This window comes from Xyrauchen texanus, chromosome 23 (assembly GCF_025860055.1).
Source record: "Xyrauchen texanus isolate HMW12.3.18 chromosome 23, RBS_HiC_50CHRs, whole genome shotgun sequence".
Lineage (NCBI taxonomy): Eukaryota > Metazoa > Chordata > Actinopteri > Cypriniformes > Catostomidae > Xyrauchen > Xyrauchen texanus.
In genome coordinates this window covers 36,336,609-36,360,038 of record NC_068298.1, presented here as the reverse complement: position 1 = coordinate 36,360,038, position 23,430 = coordinate 36,336,609, and the positions used below count along the sequence as shown (strand labels likewise).

The window sequence follows — 23,430 nt, the reverse complement described above, 5'->3', positions numbered from 1 at the left end:
CATTATCTCTTAGAGATCAATTCAAAGCTCTCTCTCGATTTTATTCTATCTCTCCCTTTCTATTTCTCTCTAAACAAACACACACACACTTTTTACTGTCTAAATAAAAATGGAGAAACTGAGGCTTATTTTAGGACCATAAATGTTTTTGTGACATGTTCATGCCAATTACTGTAAAAATCTCACTCATTTATTTAATGCAAAAATAAAATATATTTTATTTAAATTGTAAAGTAAATAATGGTAGTTTGTTAAAAAAAATAAATAAAAGTGTGTGTATATGTATGTATGTGTGTATGTGTGTGTATATATATATATAATTTACTAAATTACTCTTAATTTAGTAAAAATGACTGCATTATAGAATTGAGAATTTAATCAACATTGATAATAATGGGATTTACATATATCACAGGATTGATTTTTAATTGCATCTAACGTAAATCACAGATATAATTGTAGCGTGTAACTGGTGCTGTTCTGACCTGTTTTATGTGGCATGTCCTGAACGATGTATGTATTTTGATCCCTCCAACACATGGGAGAACATTTGTTAAATGATAGATGAAAGCCTATCAGCTGTGTATGTGTGTCATGCATTTGTGAATTTATGATTGCAGAGCATATATAAGTATATATACCCTAGATATAACATCACACATGCGACATGCATATGCATGTCAAAATATCTGACATGCATATGCACAATATTAAATATGCAATACCATTCACGTATAGGCTCCATCTTTCCTTTGGTTAATTTTCTTGCCATCTTTAGACAACTAAGACCTACAACCCAAAAGACAAGTGTCATTATGAGAGATATAGAGCACTAGAACACAGATTAGTGTGTTTCCTAATCCAGAGCTCTATGTAGAGTGACATGAGGCAAGTACTCAGTCCTGTCAGGCGTGAGTATGCTGGATCTGATCCTGCTGTCGTTCATCGTCTGCACACACATTAGACTTCAGGGTCCCTTTATACTGACATGTAAATCTTGAATGAGATTTAAAATGTGTAGTTTAAGGAGTTGAGCTTCTTTAAATGGATGCAGGTTAAAGCTGCTGCGTGTAATAAATTAAAGACCCCATATAATTAATAAAAATCAGACTTTGTAAAAACTCTTTGAATTTAAATGCACATTCCAGAAATAGTAATAGCCACAGTATATAGAATCGATTAATCGAATGATTATTAGAACGATTATTCGACTACTCTGTGATTGTTGCAACAATTAAACATTAGCTCTTAACCAATTATTCAGCTTGTTCCCCAACTTAAAAGGTTGTATTAAACGTTCTTAACAAAAAAAGAGGACAAAATCATCTTTTAGAAATGCCTCTAAACGACATTCACTGAATTAAAGGAAAACAATTGTTTTATAAGTTTAATTCAGTAAAGAATTTCACTGCAAAAAATCCTATTGTATCCTAAGTGTTTTTGTCTTGTTTTCCATTTAAAATAGTCTAAAAATCCTTAACAATATACATTTACTAAGCAACATATAAGATATTTTGACTTTCTTTAAGAGAATGTATCTTAAATATAAGTGTATTTTGAATATACACAGGTGGCCAAAAGTTTTGAATAATGTACAGATTTTGCACTTATAGAAATAAATTGGTACTTTTATTCACCAAAGTGGCATTAAACTGATCACAATGTATTGTCAGAACATTATTAATGTGAAAAATGCTATTACAATTTGAAAACAATGTTCAGAACTTCTTAAACTACAAAGATCAAAAAATCCTCCATGTGCAGCAATGACCGCTTTGCAGATCCTTGTTATTCTAACTGTCAGTTTGTCCAGATACTCCGGTGACATTTCACCCCACACTTCATGTAGCACTTGCCATAGATGTGTCTGTCTTGTGGGGCACTTCTCACGCACCTTACAGTCTAGCTGATCCCACAAAAGCTCAATGGGGTTAAGATCCATAACACTCTTTTCCAATTATCTGTTGTACAATGTCTGTTTCTTTGCCCACTCTAACCATTCCTTTTTGTTTTTCTGTTTCAAAAGTGGTTTTTTCTTTGCAATTCTTCCCATAAGGCCTGAGCACCTGAGTCTTGTCTTTGCTGTTGTACATGAAACTGGTGTTGAGCGGGTAGAATTCAATGAAGCTGTCAGCTGAGGACATGTGAGGCGTCTATTTCTCAAACTAGATACTCTGATGAACTTATCCTCCTGTTTAGTTGTACATCTGGTCTTCCACATCTCTTTCTGTCCTTGTTAGAGTCAGTTGTGCTTTGTCTTTGAAGACCTTAGTGTACACCCTTATATGAAATCGCCAGTTTTTTCAGTGTAAGTGTATTTTTTCACTTGTTTATACTTCTGCGAGTGCAGTCAAGACATAATATACTTATATTCAAGATCTATTCTCCTAAAAGCAAGTATAAATATCTTATATGCTGCTTCTCAGGTGAACGCATCTTTTTTTTTTTTTTAGACATTTTAAAATGTTTTTGTTTTTATAATATATTCAAGATTCTCCGATAACAATTTATTCTTCTGCAGTAAAGCTGCTAAATAAAATGTTATTGTAAAGGAGTTTTAGATATTTTTATTGATATTAGATCAATAAATCAGGATACTTCACGCAACTCATAGAAGAGGCGCTGACCGCACAGAAAAATGCTAGTTTCTGAGTTTGTAATTGTTTACATGATCTGCTTCCATATTATTTTAATTTTAATAAAGCTATAACATATTAAATATAACTGCATTTAAGATGTAATGCCGGTGTGTTTCCTTTAAAGAGCTCCAGCTCCACTTATTCCACAATGACAGTGCTTCTGTATTTACTTATTTGGTATTTTTGTATAATTTCCTCATCTGGACCGTGAGCTGTATTTTCTTACTCTCAGTCAGGCACTAGCTGCAGTGCTGCTCTCGCACACCATTATTGGACTTTAATGGGATTTTACGTTACGTTAAATCAGATCAAACAACATTTCAACAACTAAAATGTTTTCAGCCCTAGTTGGCACTAATAAGTAAAATAGAAAAAAAATATATATATATATAAAAAAATATATATTTTTTTTTTTTTCTTTCTCCTTAAGTTGTTTTTTTTTTTAATCTTCAGCTTTAGTGTGTTAATAGGAATTATACATTTTAGACTCACAAACATTAATTTTGCATATAGAAAAGATTAGAATAGAAGAACAGGGAGCCCTGCAACAGATGGCATTGCCCCCACAAATCCCCCCCACTGAACATCGTGTCAGTCTGAGATTACATAAAGAGACCTAAATAGATAGAAGAACTGTGGCGAATTCTCCAAGAAGCTTGGAACATCCTATCTGCCAACAACCAAGAAAACGTGCATCTCTGAGTATTGGTGCAGTTTTGAAGGCAAAGGTGGTCACACCAAATATTGATTTAACTTGTTTATTTTTACTGTACTGTATATGACGTTAATTGAGGAATATCAACTATTGATGTTATTATTTTTAAAGAAATTCTCTCATTTTCACAAGTGCCTAAAACTTATTGTGAGAAGCTTGTGGAAGTCTACCCAAAATGTTTGACCCAAATTAAACAATTTAGAGGCAATGCTACCAAATACTAACAAAGTGTATGTAAACTTCTGACCTACTGGGAATGTGATGAAAGAAATAAAAGCTGAAATAAATAATTCTCTACTATTATTCTGACATTTCACATTCTTAAAATAAAGCAGTGATCCTAACTGACATAAGAGAGGGAATGTTTTCCATGCTTATTAAATGTCAGGAATTGTGAAAAACTGAGTTTAAATGTATTTGGCTAAGGTGTATTTAAACTTTATATAACTAATTTATAATTATTTTGTAAATGTATCTGCTGTGTTTTGATGTTTTGACATTTATTCTCTTTAATATCAAGCCAGTTGTTCCTGTTTAATTGAGTTTGTTTGTTTGTTTAATGTTGCTATAGCGCTCTGTCTGTGAATGGGTACAATTTGAATGACAACGTAGAGGCAACTGGAAAGCCCTGGGCACTGCTGGGACTTGGCAAGACAGTCATTGTCATTCACATCAAAAGCTTTACTTGTCAATAGAATCATTTGGTAGCCTTCAGTGTTTTTGTAAAATGAAGGGTAGATTTCTATGTGTTCAGCTCAAATTGCATCATGGTCGTAGGATTGAAGTGATCTTTAGAGGGTGCGTGGAGGTCAGTCATATTTCGAGCAAGCAGTCGTTTGCTTTGATGTCTCAAAGCCATGAAACATTGTTAAAAAAAGATGTGTCAAACAGTCTGAGCTTCTGTTTTCTCCGAGACGACTGCGGCTCTCATTCATTTAGATTTGGCCGTGATTGAAGTCAGGTAGATCCACGGGGCATAAAGATGAATTTGAGTGGAGCTGCAAAAAAAGCAGTCTGTCAGCTTTTGGATGTTTCGATCCATCCTGCCAGTGAGAAGCAAGATTGAAGTAACCATATAATTCTGCCACATGTGTGCTACTTCAGAAGGAATTTCTTTAAACTCCACTGTCTTGGACTTGCACACTACTACTTATCACCATCTAGTGTTTACTAGGGCTGTCAATCGATAAATGTTTTTTTATCAAATTAATTACATGGTGTCCCAATTAATTAATCGCATATACAAATATTTGCTGAGAAAGCCCCTCATGTAAATATAATTCAATATGTAATGATGAAATGATACATAGTTATCTTTAAATATAAAAATATGTATGTGTGTATGTATGCGTTTAACGTGCTCAGGGTTGCCAGATAAGAGATGCAACAGCCCAATTTGAGATTTATACTTGTGCAAATTAGAAATATTCCACCTAATGCTATACTTGTTTTGTGCAATCTGGCAACCATACACAGGAGTGTGCTCTTTCTAGCTCTCGCTTTACCCTTGGAACAACTTGGTGATCTCTAGTGCGATATTCTGCTCAAGGAAATGTGTTATACGGCCACTCTGTGATAAACATTCTCTGTGATGAAATTAAAATATATAAGTAGATCTTGCATAATTGACATGTGGAATGGTAATCATTGACACGTGAGCAAAAGCAAGTGAGAGATGTATTTGTATTTTTTTTAATTGTGCAATTTATAAATGTTGGAGTCCCCTTGTGCCTGTATGTTAATCTAACTCTTGCATTAATTATTTATCATAGTCATGCAGCCTGTTTTATTCAGTTGTGTGTTGAATGGAAACTCAAACCACCCTTTTAAGCGTGTAAATGGGAAATGCTTTGAGAATAAAATAAGTTAACTCGCTCACTTTGTGACACATTAAGTTCTTTTTTTTTTTTTTTTAAACAGACCCCTGATATAGTGTTTAAATGATTAATGAATTAACAGGGAATTATAGTAATAATTTATAATGCCTGATAGAAAAGTATCTATCTTTGTACAGCAATGCAATACTTTAGGCAATTGCAGAATAGTCGTATTAGTCACAGATACACTCCCGAACATTGAGTACACAACTATTTCTGGGCTTAAAAGATACAAAAACCAAATCAATGCAGAACATTGTATCTCAAAAGCAATACAATGTGGCCCCCCCATGCACTACTTAAAGCCCAATGTGGCCCTTTTACCAAAACCGTTGCCCACCCATGCTTTATATCCTCTGGAACTATTACTTTTAATATCTTTTCCATTTTTATCACAAACTGGGGGTATGAGTTAAAAATTAGACAGGGCACAGATGCTGAATATTCCTTTATTTCAAATTTGTTTAATTATATTTTCTTGCTGTAATAGAAGAATATCCTCCCCTAAAGTGTCTCTCCACTCTTTCAATAAACCCTATTTCGGTATTTAGTCCCACTTTAAAGTCTAATGAATAAAAAGCTCTGGTCCCTGACTCTTGTTTATGATGGACCCTGCAATGTGCTAGCGGTGTGATTTTGGAGAAGAAACTCTTGCTCACCTGTTGATTTGTTAATGTGGCATCTGGTCTCTGCTGTCACATATCCTGACACTGCGCCAACTGTGCTATGCTATTCCTGTGCGTGTGAATTTACATTAGAGTACAGTATGTGTGTTTTGTTTTTTAATATGGCACGCTTTTCTTATGTAATTTTCTATTTTAGTAACTTGTTATTGGGGGAGGTGTGTACAGACATCTGTTATGCTAGTTAGATTTATAGGAGAAAGCTGTCTAATTTGGGAATTTAGTATGGAATTTGGGAGAATTAGCAGGCTCTATCAAAATCACAGTATATTTTAATTTAAAGGTTTGTTTGTATGAGATCGGGCCCCTACATTGATTCCAGGCTAATGGTTTGTGGGATTGTATGTTTTGTTTTTCTCTGAATAAAGTTTTGCAGCAAGTTTACTTTTAACCTCAGACTGAGGTTACTAAACCTCAGTCTGAGGTTTAATCATAACCTCAGACTGCAACATTTATGTTTTTTTTTTTTTTTTTTTTAATCTTTTCAAGCTCTTTAAAATTTTAATGCAAAGAAAATATGAGTGGTGTTTGCCTATGTAAAAGTCAATGCTAGGCTTAGCTTTAGAGTTGCTAGGGTATTCTGGTTGGTGGTCTGGTGGTTACTATGTTGCTCTGGGTGGTTGCTAGGTGGTTTTAGGGTGTCTATGGTGTTCAAAGTGGTTACTAGAGTGTTCTGGGTGGTTGTCATGTGTTTACTAGGGTGTTTTGGGTTGTTTCTGGGTTGTTACTATGGTGTTCTGGTTGATTGCCAGTTGGTTATTAGGGTGTTCTGGGTGGTTTTGTTTTTAGTTGGTTGCTATGATGTTCTGGTTGTTTGCCAGGTGGCTGCTAGAGTGTTTTGGGTGGTTGCTAGGGTGTTCTAGTCGGTTGCTGGGGTGTTTTGGGTGTTTTGATGTTGTTGGTTGCTATGCTGTTCTGGTTGTTTGCCAGGTGGCTGCTAGGTTGTTTGCCAGGTGAAATGGTGAAATGGTAAATGTTCTGCACTTATATAGCACTTTTTTCTAACCTCAGAGGTTACCAAAGCACTTTACACTGTGTCCCAATCACCCATTCACACACACATTCATACACCAATGGCGGCAGAGCTGCCATGCAAGGCGCTAGCCTACCATTGGGAGCAACTTGGGGTTCAGAGTCTTGCCCAAGGACACTTCGGCATGTGGAGTCGTGTGGGCCGGGAATCGAACCGCCAACCCTGCGATTAGCAGCCGACCCACTCTACAACCTGAGCCACAGCCACACCTGGTGGGTGGTTGCTAGGGTGTTCTAGTTGGTTGCTGGGTTGTCCTGGGTGGTTGCCGTGTGGTTCTTGTTTGTTGCCATGTGGTTGCTAGGTGTTCTGGGTAGTTTAAGGGAGTTGCTACTATGGTGTTTTGGGTGGTTGCTAGGGTTTTCTGCTTGGTTGCTTTGAGGGTCCTAGGGTGTTCTGGGTGGTTGCTAGGGCGTTTTTTTTTTTTTTTTTTTTTCTAGGCGGTTGCTGTGGTGTTCTGGTTGGTTGCCAGGTGGCTGCTAGAGTGTTTTAGGTGGTTTTCTTGGTGGTTGCAAGGGTGTTCCGATTAGTTTTCAGGTGGTTGCTGGGGTGTTTTTGGTGGTTGCTAGGTGGTTCCTAGGGTGTTTTTGTTGCTTACAAGTTTGTTGCTTACTAGCCCAAGTCAAAAGACCTCACCATCTAGTTTCTATGATTTTCACCATATGAAAAGAAAAGTAAAGTAGTACACCTCTCCTCAAGCCACATTTTTTTTAGGTATCATTGATGTCCATTTCACAAACAGTGCTGGACGAGTTAAGAGGTTTGTTCAAATGATCTTTAAGTACAATAATAGTAGCTTGTAGTGCTGCTTGATTTGGCAATCACTCTAACAATTGATTTAAAGATTGCATATCCTTTTGCCATCTAATCTCATCCATCTAATAATAGCCTATTTGTAAAAGTGCTTATTTATTTTCTATTTTAAGTAAATAGATTATAGTAATCATTGCATTGGGCTATGCATGGTTTATCATACTGTATTAACTCACAATGTGATTAACGGCTCCTTGTATGGGGCCTTTTCTCAATCAGGTCTGGGAACCTGAATTCATTAGATGGGTCAACAGCATGAGACAGCAGATCCTGTGTTTCTGAATAAACCCTGAGACCGTTGTGATTCCCCCATGTGTCTTTTAAGAGATCACCCTTCCCCCTTTCACCCTAACCCCCTCCCCCTTCTATCTTTCAAACCACTGATCTCGCACTCCCTCACCATATAACAGCTTCACTACAGTTCATTAATTGCCAGCATGCAGATACACAATCTTAGTTTACATTTACACAAAATGGAAAGATGTTGGATTCTGGTGTAAATGTTGTTTGTGATGTGTGTTTGTGGGGCTCCACACACGGTGCAGCAAGGACATTATTGTTTATGAAAATTATTACCAAAGTGAAAAAGTTAAATAAACAGGGTTCACATGATCAGAGAAAGCCTGGAAATATCAGGAAATGTAAAAATTATGTTTGTCAGTACTATACTTTTTCCTAGTTATGCAGATCTAAAATATTTAAACAACTAGTAAAGTCTGCTTGCAAGCCATGGTGATGTCTGATTTGGGAGCAACTCGTTCTTTTGAGTTGGTTATTTTCAGTAAACTGTTCGAACTGGTTCACAAATCAGAAAGATTCATTAGCAAATCAGGCTGAATTTGAATGATTTATTTGAATGACTATCTGTGTATTCTATCAAATAAACAAAACACTGACTAGACAAGAAGTGTCTGTCTGACAAGTAAAACAACCAATCACGGTTCGCTTGTTAGATTTTCTTATCAAGTGTCGTGGTGCCACCCCAAGCAGATAAAACGATTGGAGGTGCTGTGTTTTTGAACCCTTAATTAAAACATATTTAGACTTTTAAAGCCACTTTTTGTATTGTTTAAATGCTTTGTCTGCTGCCGCAATATATGTATATGTTTCAATGTATTTCAATGTATCAGAATAATTGTTTTTATTATTATAATCATTTAAATTATTTTAATTGGGGGCCTTTCTTAGTAATACTGATATATTATTAATTTGATCAATTAATTGGAACATCATGTAGATAATTTGATTTACAATTTTTAATCAATTGAGAGTTCTAATACTAATGGATGAAAACTAATACTGAAACAAAATAAAATTATTTGAAAACATTTTAATTTTCCATAAAATCAAAGAAAAGAAAATGTATTTATGAACAATTAACGCTAAAACGAAACTGAAAATCAAAAATACAAAACAAAAGAAATTATATAATATAATGCGTATTATATGTGATGCGTTTTTATATACAGAAAGCACTACAAAATCAATATATACATTATACTGTGTATATATACATACACATACATATACATATAACACAGAAAAGTTAGTGGAGTATAGTCAAATAAAATGAAACTCAGAATAAAAAAATCAAAACCACCATAACCCTGTAGTGGTGTAAGCCTCACGTCAAGCTGCTTTGGTCTCTTTGGCCAACAGCCAGCATACGGCTCTGCTCTTTAATTGGATAAAAAGCAGGAATCGCCTTCCCCCACAATGCAGTTCTTCCCACATGTGTTTCGTGAAGAAGTGTGTCATAGGGCTACACTGTTCTTTCACATCCCGACAACTGCTTTGAGCCTCATTCCCTTTAAATATTAATTAATAGAATGGCATGGTGGGAAAAACAAGGAGACACTGAAGTTGGAGAGTGACAGAAAGAGAGACAGTATATAGCTCTAGGTACACCGTGGATGCATTGCCATAACTTTTTCCAAGAGGACCTCCCACTAGATTGTGTGTCAGTGGGCATTCCTGGGAGTGAGCAAGTGTTGTAAGAAAAAAAAAAAAAAAAAAGAACAGTGCAAGCTCAGCCCTATAGTGTGATTGGTCACACCTCCCCTCTTTTTGTGTGGACCAGAGCATGCTGGGTAAAGACCCTGGATTGAATGCTCATTTGTCTCTGGAAGCCTCTAGAAGGATCCCAAAGACTTGCTTGGATTTTAGGAGCTGGAGCCACACAGAATTAACCAAGGTAGAGCAGGATTTAATTCTCTCTTTCATTGCGGCCGTCTGTGTTCGGTTTGCACGCTGTAATTAGAATGCGTGCCGTCGTGTTGTCAGAATGAATCACAAAAGAGGGGGTGGGGTTGATCGGGTGCTGTTTGGACAAAGAGACCAAGCTGTGGGGGATTGTTTACTACGGCAGCGTCAAGCGTGAGCACGTCTTTTGCGTATGTCCTCCTCAATTATCACTTCTCCGGCAGCTCCATTCAATGGTGTACACCTCTGGAGTAAAACACATGAATGTTTGCAGATTCAAGTATGGCTGTCTGCAAGTAAAGCTGTGTCTTTTTATCTCTCATTTAGTCGACTACTTTCTCTTTCTTTTTTTTGTGATTTGTTGTATTACATTAAACCTCTGTTTTAGCAGTGAATGGGTACGTCACATTCAGTGTGTGATGCAGCTGTTGCAGGAGGATCAGATAAACTGGCTGTGTTTTCAACCTCAGATCCCCTGCACTTGTGTCCATTCCCCCATCCCAATCAGATGAGCCCCCTGCTCTGGGCCTATTGTTTAGAAGGGGAGGGGGGTGGACAAATGCAGCAGGATGGTCTGAAAATGTCTGCCACACTCTTCAACCCTTACAGCATATCACACGTTTTCCATTTTATTTCTGATTATGCATCTGGAAGTTTAATGCTACGTTTCTGTTTCAAGCTGTTTAAAGCAAAGAAAAGCAAAAGTGACTTTTCAGAGTTGGATGAATTCTGTGGCTCCACTTTGGCGGTGTTGTGATACAGGTATTGGATCAGATGGTAATACCATACTACTTTGATATGTACAATGGTCCTGAATGATTATCATATTCATATACTATAGTATTTGCATTATATTTGTACTCCAAGCAGGCTTTCCAATTTGCCATCAGTTTGCCTTCCGTTTAATGTAGTCTGGCGTAATACCTTTAATTACCAAAAAGATTATGCCAATGGTGTAGTATGTCCAAATCCACAGTATTCATGAAGCAGTAAGCGAGAAGTACACAGAAGACCTAATATTTCAGAATCTGAAGTGCGGATCAACTGGATGCTTAACAATCCCATCCTTCGGGAGCGGAGGCACGTTCAAAATGCTGGATTTAAAAAAACTGCAGTGAATTGCAAGTCAGACGGCTAATGTCAACTGTAAGTGCTATATATACCAATATAATTGTTCATTGTGCTTAAATGCTGCTTGTTAAACAAAACCAGAGCAGATAATTTCTTGCATCATATATGCTGGTCACAGGTCAACGTCCACATGTCCGGATGTCCAAAATCTATTTATACTACTCGCATACCTAAAAGAATGTACAATTTTGCCTGCAGATAAGTAATTTATCAAATCCAGTACAGGTGGTGACATTATGCGGTTTCGGATAACCATACACACAAGTTACGAAGGTTTCTGTACTTCAAGAATGAACAGAGTGACATTGAGGTGTTTGCAGGTTAGTGTACAAAACTGGTGTAACTGCGCAAACTAAACAATCAGAAATGGCAACGTTTGTCATGCTATTTCTTTATATGTAGCTTTAAATGGGTTTCATTCAAGCTGTCACACAACAAAAATACATACTTGTAACTGAAAATACATTGTGTAGACTTTTTGAATGCACAAAATATCATCCAATGATGGCTAGAATAAATAATGTCCTTTGATGTTGATTTGGGTCGAATTTAATTGAAAGCTATGACACCGACAGACACTAGAATTGTGTGCATACTTTCATTGAAAATTCTTTTTTCAAATTTTAGAACATGCCATGCAAATTGGCTGATGCGTCCAGTGTGCAACCACCTTTAAATTACTTTGCCGCTCACACTTTACCAAAGTTGTTTTGAGAGATACTTTATTTATGTAGAGACAAAACTTATTGTGCAACGATTAGCCCTGTTTATATCTGAAACAATTTTCTGATTATCAATGTGTTTGAAAGGCATCGATTCCAAGTCTGGCCACAGCAGTTCACATATCAGTCGGATTGATTAAAAAAAAAGTCATGGAAAAGTTGGTCAAGAAGGGTGGGAACCCAATGTACATATAAGAATACCATGGTATTACCACAGTAACCTTGGCACAATACAAAACATTGCAATACTAAAGAACTTGTTTAGAATGGTCTCCTTCACAAAATGATCTCCCTACTACAGTTATTGATACTACTGTAAATCATCATAATGTTGTAATTTATTTTTTAATGACAGTAGATCACAGTTTTACTTTAGTAAAAACATCTAAAAAATGTTTTTGGTTGTTTTGGGTGGTTTCTAAGGTGTTGCTTGTGACGGATCTCCAAGTATCAATGATATTCTGGTTGCTGGATAAGATATGGTGTAGGTCTCTTTCAATTCATGTCTGTGGGATTTTTTTCACATTTCATTGTGAAAATTCAGAAAGTCCAGTCGCTTTGAAAATGAATGGCACACCTCTATTAGTGTTCAGTGAGTGATACCAGGGTAAATTATTTTCTTCAAAGCTGCTTTGTAACAATATTGTTAAAAGTGCTGTGCAAAAATTTTTTTGAATAATATGAACTGATATTTGTTTCTAGTTCAAATGAAAATTACACTGGGAAAAAAAAAACTGGTAACCTGCATGGATCGAACCCATAACATTACTTTTGCTGGTGCAACCTAATTTGTCAGGTTAATTTAGTCAGATTAAATTTTTTGTCTTGAATGAAACCAGTTAATTTGGATGTTACCACATGAAGTACAGTTCTTATGTTATCTGACCGAACATCACTATATCACTATGAGTACAGTATTTAAATAGTTTATAGTTTTCAATTCTGATCATATAACAGAACATGGAGATTTCAGTCCAAAAACACTGACAGATTGAACTGCTGGTATCCTGCTGTTGAATACTATCAACACCATCACAAACACGCATGGACCATCAGAGAGATATCAAAGACTTGCAGACTTGCTCAGGAAGCAGACCACAGCACATCCCCTTTGTCCTCTATCACTACAGCTATTGTGTAATGAAACCAATTCTTCTGGAACAAGGCCTAGTTCGAGAAAAACTAGGAATTGTGTTGTGGGGAGTTTTGGATAATTTTTGACTTTTTTTGCACCCTTGCTTGGAATTTAGAAGAGACTCAAATAGAGCTGTTTTACACTTCATTACTTTAACCCTTCACTTTACCTTTGGGGAATAACACGCAACCTTTCGGGACAGATATGGTACAAATACATTCCGATTGACATCTAGAGGGTACAGTGACTAGCTGTTGTACCCCTAAAGTTAACAGTTTTGCAAATTGTTTCTGACAGTGTATAAGGTGGTCTAGTAGAGTAGTTCTCTTTTTTAGAACATACTGTAGTGATGTACAGTGAGCAATCCCTCTGACCGCTGGTGCAGTGATGTTTGGAGCGGAGTACGGTTACTGTACAGTATCTAGTCAGCAATGAATGGGTGGTAGGACCACAGTCTCAGTCTGCTGGTTTGAGCTTTCCTGGAAAGGAGAGAAAAATGGGTCTTTTCCACTGTGGATAGTACCTGTACCTGATACTGTTTTTAGTACCACCTCGGTGGAGGTTCCATGCGAGCCGAGCCGATACTAAATGTTATGTCAAAATCCTGCAGATCACTGATTGGTCAGGGAGAATCGTTCTTACCAGCGTCACTGGATTTCCGACACGCGACATCAACCCACTAGTTTTAAAGTTAGCAACAGAGATAACAGTATCATTTGTTCACGTGACTTAGGAATTGTGAAAAAAGAAATGGCTGTGGGCAAAACCACGCCGTGGTCAATAAATGTGGTGCAGACGGTCCACTCGTTACCAATGAACGAAAAAGTCTCTCAGGAATTGTGTCAGCTGTTGGCCGCACACGGCTACCACCGGACCTACCAACAGTGTAGGGAAAAGTAAATAAAAACTTAAGTGACTACAGAACCATCAAGGAAAAGTGGAAGTGGTTCGACTAAATGGACACCATCTAAACTGGCGAGCAATGGAGGGAGAGTACCCTGGACTGGCGTTGCTCCACGATGGAGGATTGTATGTTTTGTTATGTTAACTCTATACTCTGCTGAAAGCTTCACTTTATTTAGTTGACCAGCTACTGGAAGCTTCTAAAACAACCAGGCCAATTTAACTGATACACTCGTGTAAAATCACCATGCAACAACTGCTTTATGCAGCGCAATGAGCTAGTAGCTAACAGCTAGCAGTCTTGTTATTGTTTTGGTCATGTCAAGATGTCATGGCAGTAGAGGCGGCGCAACAATGACGATCAGCCTATAATTCCACCAGTCCCGGCGCCATGGGCGGGCTTGGGGGGGCTGGCCCACCCTGTGAGTCACTAGTGCCCGCCCTGGACGATCCTGTCTCCCTTCATCAACTCTACGTCACGTCTCACATCTCATTTAATCGCGATCTCACAAAGATCTTTTATTATGCAGCATGCAGAATTCAGCACTGAACAAAAACTCCAACGTTTTGAGCGGTGAGTGGATTTTGTCTGAAATGCATCTGATTGGCCACTGCGTTTTAGAAATCAACACATGTCTGTGATTGGCTACATTGCACAACGCTGCAAAAACACGTTATAGGCTAATGAGAACATCTACTTATGCTTGCGACTGTAAATCGTTATTTTGTTTAGATGTTCTTATTGCTTTTGTGCATTAGATGAATAACAATGTATTTGTTTTTGGATGTTTTATTTAGATAGGGAGTCCCACGAATCGTTTTATTCTCCCGCAACCCATTACCGCCTGTGCCCGCACTCGACCATCAAATCTAGTCGTAAATGTTAGTAGTCCCGCGGGAGTTGACCAACCAGTCCTTGCTTGTTTGCACTTTTATTTATATATTTTTTATCAATAGGCTACTGTAACTTTCGTTACAAGTTGGTAAGTTGTCGTTTTGTATATACATGATGAATAAACTCCTGAATAAAAATAAAAATGTGTTTGGTCTGATTTAAAAAATAATATTTTTAAATGGATTTGATTGGTTTGTCGATGTTGAGCGCGGGAATATTTGTTTGTGTACTAAGCATAGTAGCGCTTAATAACGATAGCTGTTATTTTTTTTTAAACAACTATGCTGAGCTATTTCGTGTGACAGTTACCATGGATATACGGCGTTTCTTTAATCAAAGACCACCAAAGTTGGCAGAAGAGAGCAGCGAGGTAAGGGGAGAAGACCCAGGGTGTAGCAGTTCACAAGAGGTCGATCCAACTCCCAACACTGCAGAGGCTAGCCATTCCAGCGATACTAGTTGGTCTAACGTTACTTGCCAAAGCCATAGCCTCAAGCAAGGGACGTCACGGCCACAGGTGGCTGGCGGTTGACTGTGAGATGCGTTCTGTTTCTGCTGGGATCTTTGTTTTAAAATAGAACAAAGTCAATATTGCATCTAAAATGTAAGTGACTTAATATGAATTACTTGTTTATTGAACTGTCGAAATCAGTGTTACATTTTCAATCGTGATGGTATTCAGCACTTGGTTGTATGGTGTTGCTTCATGTTATAAATATAAAAACTAACTTGCACATTTTGAATTTTTTACCGCAGTATGCTAACTGAGATTCTTTGTGTGAGCTGCAGTTAGGCCTATTTGTTTCATCGAGAGGCTGCACGAGCCTAAACAGCACAAATCTTTAGCGTCAGTTATGAATTTGAATAGCGTCAGTACATTATGTAACAGGCTACTATCGATCATTATCATTGTATCATACATATTCAAGTCATAATCGGTCATATCGGTCTGAATTCCACCCATGTTGAGGAGGCACTAAACTACAGTGGAAATGCAAACTCAGAAAAGTAAAGCGAGTAGAGTTGAGGCGAGTCGAACCGTAACGTGCCGTGGAAAAGTGCCAAAACAGTGATGTCATTGTCTTGGGAGGGTATTAATCTGTCAGGTTGGTTCTGCGATGGTAAATAATATTTGTGCTTGAACTAAACCAGTCAATTTAGATGTAACCACATGAAGCACTTTTTTAGGTTAAAGGATTATCGTACCAAATTCATGAAGAATTTGCTAGGCGAACTGCTGACGAAAGGTGTAGTCACATAGAGACAGAAACCAAGAAAATGAAAAAACGTTTTACTGCTGTACCGTAGGCATTCTGCTTTATATCTTTGTTTTCCTGTTCGGATCTTATTCATCTATCAGTGCAAAAGATTAATATTTTTAAATGTTGTTAAGGCATGTATTTGGCATAACTATTTAATTATGTTCTTTACAGATTTGAATGCATTTTAGGGAATATAGAATCTGTTTTTTATACAAGAAAGATGAGTAATTGATCAATGCTGTTGTGTAAATAAACGTCCTCTTTATATTTGCACATGTACTTTGCTATGAGAATATTCCAAACGTAATTTTGTACAAAAGGCAGGTGATATAAATATTAAATGATGTACATTAAGACTCACCAGGGATATTATCAAATATGAGGTATCAGCACATTACATAAATATTCTTAAAAGAATACATTTACAGATTCTATACTATTTATTTACTGGATATTTGCATAGAGTAAAATGGCACAGCACCTACTATACAACCTGCTGGATTGTTCAGCTGCAGTGACTCTGAAAAGTTCTTATTTCATTGGCCCATCAGTTTTCTTCACAGTCTGAAGAAAATAAAACTGACTGCTCTCCGGAAAAAAAAATTTTGGATTGACGGTGGACGATTTGTCGGACCCAGTGTGAATGGTGCCATGGGAATCCATTGTTCATAGTCAAAAACTCTGAACTGCAAAAAAAAGGCTAGGGGTGAATAGGCCTAAACATATGTTTTTTCAGTCCGTGTACACTGTAAGAAGTGGTAACCTGCAATTGTTCATTCTTTTGGAGCAATGTCTACCTTATGTCTACCCTAACCTGGTAAAAATCACTCTATTTGGTGTAACCTACTGTATTCAGGTTGATTTATTCATGTTAAAACATTTAACTTAAACCAGTATATGTAGATAAAGTATTTTCTGATTACCTAACAAAACTAAAGTGTAAACTCCATGGACCCTTTTCACATAAATTGACAATAATTACAATTTCTAGATTTATGCTGCTAAATTAAGGCAGACATGTGTCATCACAGACTGTGAAAAGGGTTGACAGAAACTACTGTGTATTTAATCATGCACCTTATTCCTTAATCGAAGTAGTGGTGCAATGACAACTTTTAATCCAAAATATCATTTACATTTGTGTTAAGTAATATACTTAGTACCTGGTCATTTGTCTGTTAGTCTGTATCTATCGACTATCGACGTATGGTCTGTTCCACTTTGCAGCTTTTGCCGCCCATGACCTGCCCACTTAGACAGGAAGAGTGTTTGACTGACATGCCGTTTAGATGAAATGTGTGTGTGCACAGAAATGTGTGTGGACTATGTAATCAGAATTTATTCCAATCCCAAAAAAATAAAATAAATTATTTCACAAATGTAACTCGAACAAAGCTAAAAGTACCATTTTGCTTGTGGATATTAAGGTTTACCTATTGTTAAGGGCCTCAAATAAAACTCTGAAAATCTTTCAAGTTGTAATGCAAACTTCAACAGATCCAGTGATTAGTTTTCCACAAGAGTGCTTATTGTATCAGCCATGAACCTTGCAAAAAAATCACTTTCAGACAGACTGGTAAAAATTGTGCACCCTGATTCTAAGAATTTGGGAAAAGCCAGCCAATCATATTGAAACTGAGGATTTCATCCATTTCTTGCCACTTTTCTGTACCACGTGCATGACAGACTGTGAACCACGGGCATAAAGTCTGCTCATAATCATGTACGGATAATTGTGAGATTTATGTTTCACAAATCCTGAAGTACAGTACATTTTTAGACTCTTTTGATTCACACTTAGGTCAGATATTTCTCGTTTGACCCCTTGCAACAGGCTATTCTTTATTGTGCATATTTCTGTGAAGAGATTGCCTAGAACCCACATCGCTCACTACAATTGTATGGAGTCCTGTTGATCTCATGTCGCTTGTACACCTGTGTTATATGAGCTGGTTTGACAACTTCCTTGACAATTGCACCATGTGCTAATGGCACCAAGCCAAACTATATATGGGACACCCATGGATACTGTATCTATCCTGTGTGTGTTATTGCACATCTATGATCTACAGCCCCTCATTACCTGCATCTAGTGGTGATAATAAAGAGATCTTGGTCAGTGTTTCATCTTTATCAGTCTTAACCGAGTTATTCAGTCCTACAGATTGTATTGAAATGTCTACTGCAAGATGTTGTTGAACAGGACGATTCAAGAGTCAATCCCAAACACTGACACGGACATGTGCAATTCTCATATGTGCTTTTTGTCCTAATCAGCTCACTGATGTTATATACCGGCCAGGAAGGTGTGTTAACTGTGATTCTATCCTCGCTTTGCCTCCATGATAAGCCTGATTTGGATCGTAAGTGTCAGGGATCCTTGCTGAGCTGCTTACCCAGGTGCCAGGTCCTGCTGGTGGGGAGCTCTGGGTGCTTCTTCCAGAGTGTTATTTTTGGGTAAGATCTTTGAGGCTCGGAGTTGTACAGAATGTGGGTCAGTCGTGTTCTGTCGGTAGTTAAGGATGATCGAGTTGTGTCGAGGGCAGAGATTTGATTTCAGGAGGGGAAAGATGGAGCACTTTTCTATGTGTTTGGATTTAGACCTTTAGCCAAAAGCTAAAGATGTAAGATTTAAAAACATTGTCTATGTTATGGATGGAATACTAGTGTACAACTTGTTGAATACCGCACAGTATATTCTGTATGCAGCGAATTCTCTGGGCCAACAAAGCCTTCTCTGCTGGCCTAACATGCCTAGTAAATAGGTTTTTTTTCATCCTGTCATTTTCATTCACCTTTTTGCCAATGCATTTGTAATTTGCTTTTCACAATTAATTAAACTACAAAAGAATAGGGAAAAACAAATTTTATCCAATCAGAATTTACTCCTCGACACTTACAAGCGAAGCGTGACGCCTGTTAGACCTTCAGAAATTTCTACAGCATCCCTCATCTGTGCAAATGAATAGGCATCTATTATCAGATTCATCAGCCAATCAGATTGATTTATTTCTTCTTTGTGGGTGTGATCTTTTAGATATGTCCTTGTCGATGCCTTCTAGCTGGCTTTGAGTGACGCAATCACACATTAAGAATTGTATGCAATTCGAGAGCGAAGAGCGCGAGAGGCGAGATCAAGATTGCTGTCATCACTCACTGCCGTTATTGCCATGGACAGGGTTTCTGCAGGTCCTGAAGTCTTAGACTTAAATTTACTTTTTTAAATTTAAGGCCATAAAAAGTCTTAAATATCTTAAATTACAAGAAGTATTAAATTACATTTGCTGAGGTCTTTTTTTGTATAGAGCATGTATAGAGATGCTTAAAACAGCAGAATCTAAAAAGTCAAGTCAAAATCATCTCTCTCGTGCATCCATCATTTTGCAGCTGACGCTTAAGTTTAGCGTGAGCGTGTGCAGGGAAGCGCATTTTTACCGAACTTACCATGTTACACATGTATAAACATTCATAAACCCGTTAATCAAAAATACAAATGGTGTTTTTTTTTTTGCATCTCTGTAAGCGAGCGATGCTCCTGTTTATAGTCAACAAAGCTGTCAACGTTACAATTTGCAAGTGCACGAGGTTGGAGCGGTCTTTTGACACCTTTCAAATCTTGGTGTTTCCTTATTTTACATTATCTTTGACAGTAATTGTAAAGATAACAGAACTACTCAGCTGCAGAGTTACACCTGTTACATCTCTCATCTCCATCTCTCTTGAGCTCTGTCTGACATTTACAGGTATATTCTCTGCCATCTGAATCAAGTCATTTAAAAAAAAAATTGCTCAACCCCACCGACAGTGTTTTAATCATTGTGAAACTGTGTTTTCTTAATGGCATGAATCAAACTGAAGGCCTAGACTTAAAATGCACAGGCCGCCACTGGTATACAGCCTACTAAAAGTAAAAAATAAAATTGTATGTGAAACAGAGTGCAACACGCAGGTTTTCATACAGTAGTATGCTACATTGTTGTCACATGACCACATCATGTATGTCTAATTCATTAAGTGCAGATCAGTAAGTTCAGTCATGACATCTCCCAAAAGATTTGGCATGTTAATGCGGGTATGACATATTGATAGGATATTGGTCTTGGTGGACTAGATCTGTTACGCTGTTGCTGCTGCAGAGAAAGTACGAGGACTTGATACTGCTAGAAATTACACAGACATACCGAGCATGTGGACATGTTGCTGCTGCTGTTGCACAATCAAAAAAACATAAGACATACTGCATCGAGTGTGTATGACATCCTGCTTCACAATTACACATACAAACAATCCCCATGTTGCAGATCTAGACCTGTGCATCTGGGGAGGAGGAGGGTTTCAGAGAAAACTCACGCAGCGTGCTGTAGTGAAACCGGCTTATTGCAAAATAAGTACATTTTAATGTTAGGCAAAAAGAGTACGCATGTTGATTTGCTAACAGATTACATATCAAAGGACCCATCAGCTTACACAATGCGAGCTGATTGGCTTGACATATCACATGTGAGTGAGCTGACTGGCTAACAGATAACAAGTTCACAGAAGCTATCAGCTTGATCCATTCTGAATTTCATGCCTGAACTTTGTCATTTACATTTCTGGAAAGTACCATGAAATTCTTTGAAATACCTTTAAGTGCCATATTAATGCTATGGATTGGATGCATGAAATGTTAATCGTACTATATTTGGTATATATAAATGTAACTATATGGTATTACTTTCTGATATCATCACTGCACCATGGTACCACCACAGTACTTTTTCATAAGGGTCTTGTTCCCGCTTTAGGGCACAGAGTAAATCTCTAAATTTAATGCCAGCAAATGTGATCTATAAATGTTTACCTGTTTGTTTTCCTTGTCCACTATAGAAAGTCATGATGCCTGCTCCTCACTCCGGAAACTCTCTACCACTGTAACCTTTGTGCCACTCTGAGTAAACCTTTGACCTCTGATCTTTGTGCCCCTACAGGTGATGTGTCTCCCATCAGCATGTCTCCTATCAGCCAATCCCAGTTCATTCCGCTGGGAGAGATCCTGTGCCTGGCAATCTCTGCCATGAACTCTGCCCGGAAGACTGTCACGCAAGAGACGCTCATCGAACACTTAGCAACATGCTTCCCAGGTAACGTTGCCTATCAGAGAAACATCAGTGAGGCTAACTGAACATCTTTCAAATCCCATTTAATTAAATATCCTTTATTAGTTTGTTTCAGCAGGTGATTCACATTTTAAAATGCATCTGTGACTATTATTAGGCATAAGCTTTGAATACACCTAGTTATTAGTTTTAAATAAGCAACAAGAGGTTGCACTATATCATGAATATACTAAGGGTTGGGTGAAAATATAGTTTGTCTTCTGCATTGCGATCTTCATTTGACGATCTCGATATCATTTCATAATTCAAGATCAATCTTTCACTCAATAGGGGGCTAAATAAATAAAATGATTCTGTGAGACTGTACGGAGGGGCTAAACTGGGGCCAAACTTTTGGTCTGCATTTATTTTACCTAACACATTTTAACTAACATGTTAACATGGGAAAGAAAAACTGTTAATAATATGCATTTATTTACATTAAAACATGTAATATATATATATATATATATATATATATATATATATATATATATATATATATATATATATATATATATATATATTTTTTTTTTTTTTTTTATTTATTTTTTTTTTTTTTTTTTTTAAAGGTATTTAATTAAATTAGGTCTGGCTATAAATGAAAAACAAAAATCACCTCACACTTAAGAGCATTTAGATCTGCTTAAGTCTGAATCTTTCACAATATCAACCCTCATAAGAGGAGAACTGTCTTATTACACAAAATAATGTAGCCTAAAACTGAAAAAGAGCTTTATGTCTTTTTCCTTTTTTCTTTATTATCCTCCCAGTCGGTGAGGCGTCAGTTAGCCTTTTCTTGTCCTGGCCCCTGCACACATGAATTTGCACACAGGAGCCAGATACTTGTGCAGATAATAAATAATCCGAGAATGTTTGAGAATGTTCAGGACTGTGAATGCTGACACACATCTGTATACAACTAAACTCTGTCAGGATTTATGCAAAGGCAAGTTCAGTGACACTTCACATAATATTTTATGAGCACTACAGAAAAGAATTGAGAATAAAATGCAAATTTTCCTGTGTATTTTATTTGAAGCTTTGGTTTTCGTCATCGAAAAAGATAACAGTAACAGCTTTGAATTTTTTTTTAAAGTCTGTAGAATTAACTGCACCCAGCTGCTAAACAATTTGCATAAATGCATTTGATTGTATAAGACTCGATAAAATGCTATCACCCAAAAGTTGCTGGTTCATGTTTTGGAGAAGAGTGTAACTGAACTATGTCCAGACAAGCTTAAACGCGCGTGATCCTTCGGAACTGGACCACGGATCACTTAACTAGCACCGATGCTGTTGCACGTCTTGAGTGCTGTTAAACTCACCGCTGAGTTTTATGCAGAGAGGGCTCCGATGTTTTACCATTTGGAAGCTCAGATAAAAGTGATTGGCTGGCCTCATCGAATCACTGACTGACATTAAATAAAGACATTACGTTGTACCAGGAGACTCTGAGAATTGGTGGGATGCCAGTAAAACTGCCGGTACTCTGTAGACAAATTTAGAGAAGTGCAGGTACCACTGCATACCGCCCCACTTTAAGCACTGTTGTTAAAGAGACAGTACCATGTGTTCAACAAATCAATGTAAATAGTACAAATTATTTTAACAATAAATATGTAACAAATAATATATGAAAAATATCTTATTTATTGATTTAATACATTTATTTGTTCATATTTAAAAAGCCAAAATGTGACAGGATGAAACATTTATCAAATATAATTAGTAACATTAATATTTTCCTAATGAACATAGTTTAAAGGTCCCTGTATATTTAACAGCAATAGCTGGGAGATAATATATTTTATATGTAAGTAAAAGGGACATTATAACTGAAATAAACCCAATTTAATAGATATCGAAATTGGAATTGAATCGAGAGCTTGTGAATCAGAATCTAATTGAATCGGGAAATCTGTATCAATACACAGCCTTAGAATATAGTCTTGGTTAAATGGTGTTATTCATTTTCGAAAATGATTACTACATAAAAGAAATACTAATGACACTAATCATCACGAACTAATGCATTTTCATTTAAATATAAATTTACTAATTCAGTCAAGTTGAATTATTTAAAGGAATAGTTACCCAAAAATGAAAATTATACAAAAGGAGATATTATATATAATATACTGGTCTACAGTTTTAATATAATGGCAGTGGATAGTGCTTCACTTTAAAGCATTATTAAGAGTTTAATACAAGTTAAACTCAATTGACAGCATTTGTGGCATAATGTTGATTACCACAAAAATCATTTCAACTTGTCCCACCCT

General features: G+C 36.9%; 1 protein-coding gene across 2 annotated transcripts in view; it reads left to right on the top strand.

Annotated features, from left to right (window-relative positions):
• The window catches only part of LOC127663352 (storkhead-box protein 2-like), a 112,193-nt gene that overhangs the window by 69,845 nt on the left and 18,918 nt on the right, over positions 1–23,430 (top strand). For both annotated transcript variants that reach the window (XM_052154900.1, XM_052154901.1), the window contains exon 2: positions 20,978–21,130. In XM_052154900.1, coding sequence (XP_052010860.1) covers positions 20,978–21,130 — 153 coding nt within the window. The remainder of the gene's footprint in view (positions 1–20,977; positions 21,131–23,430) is intronic.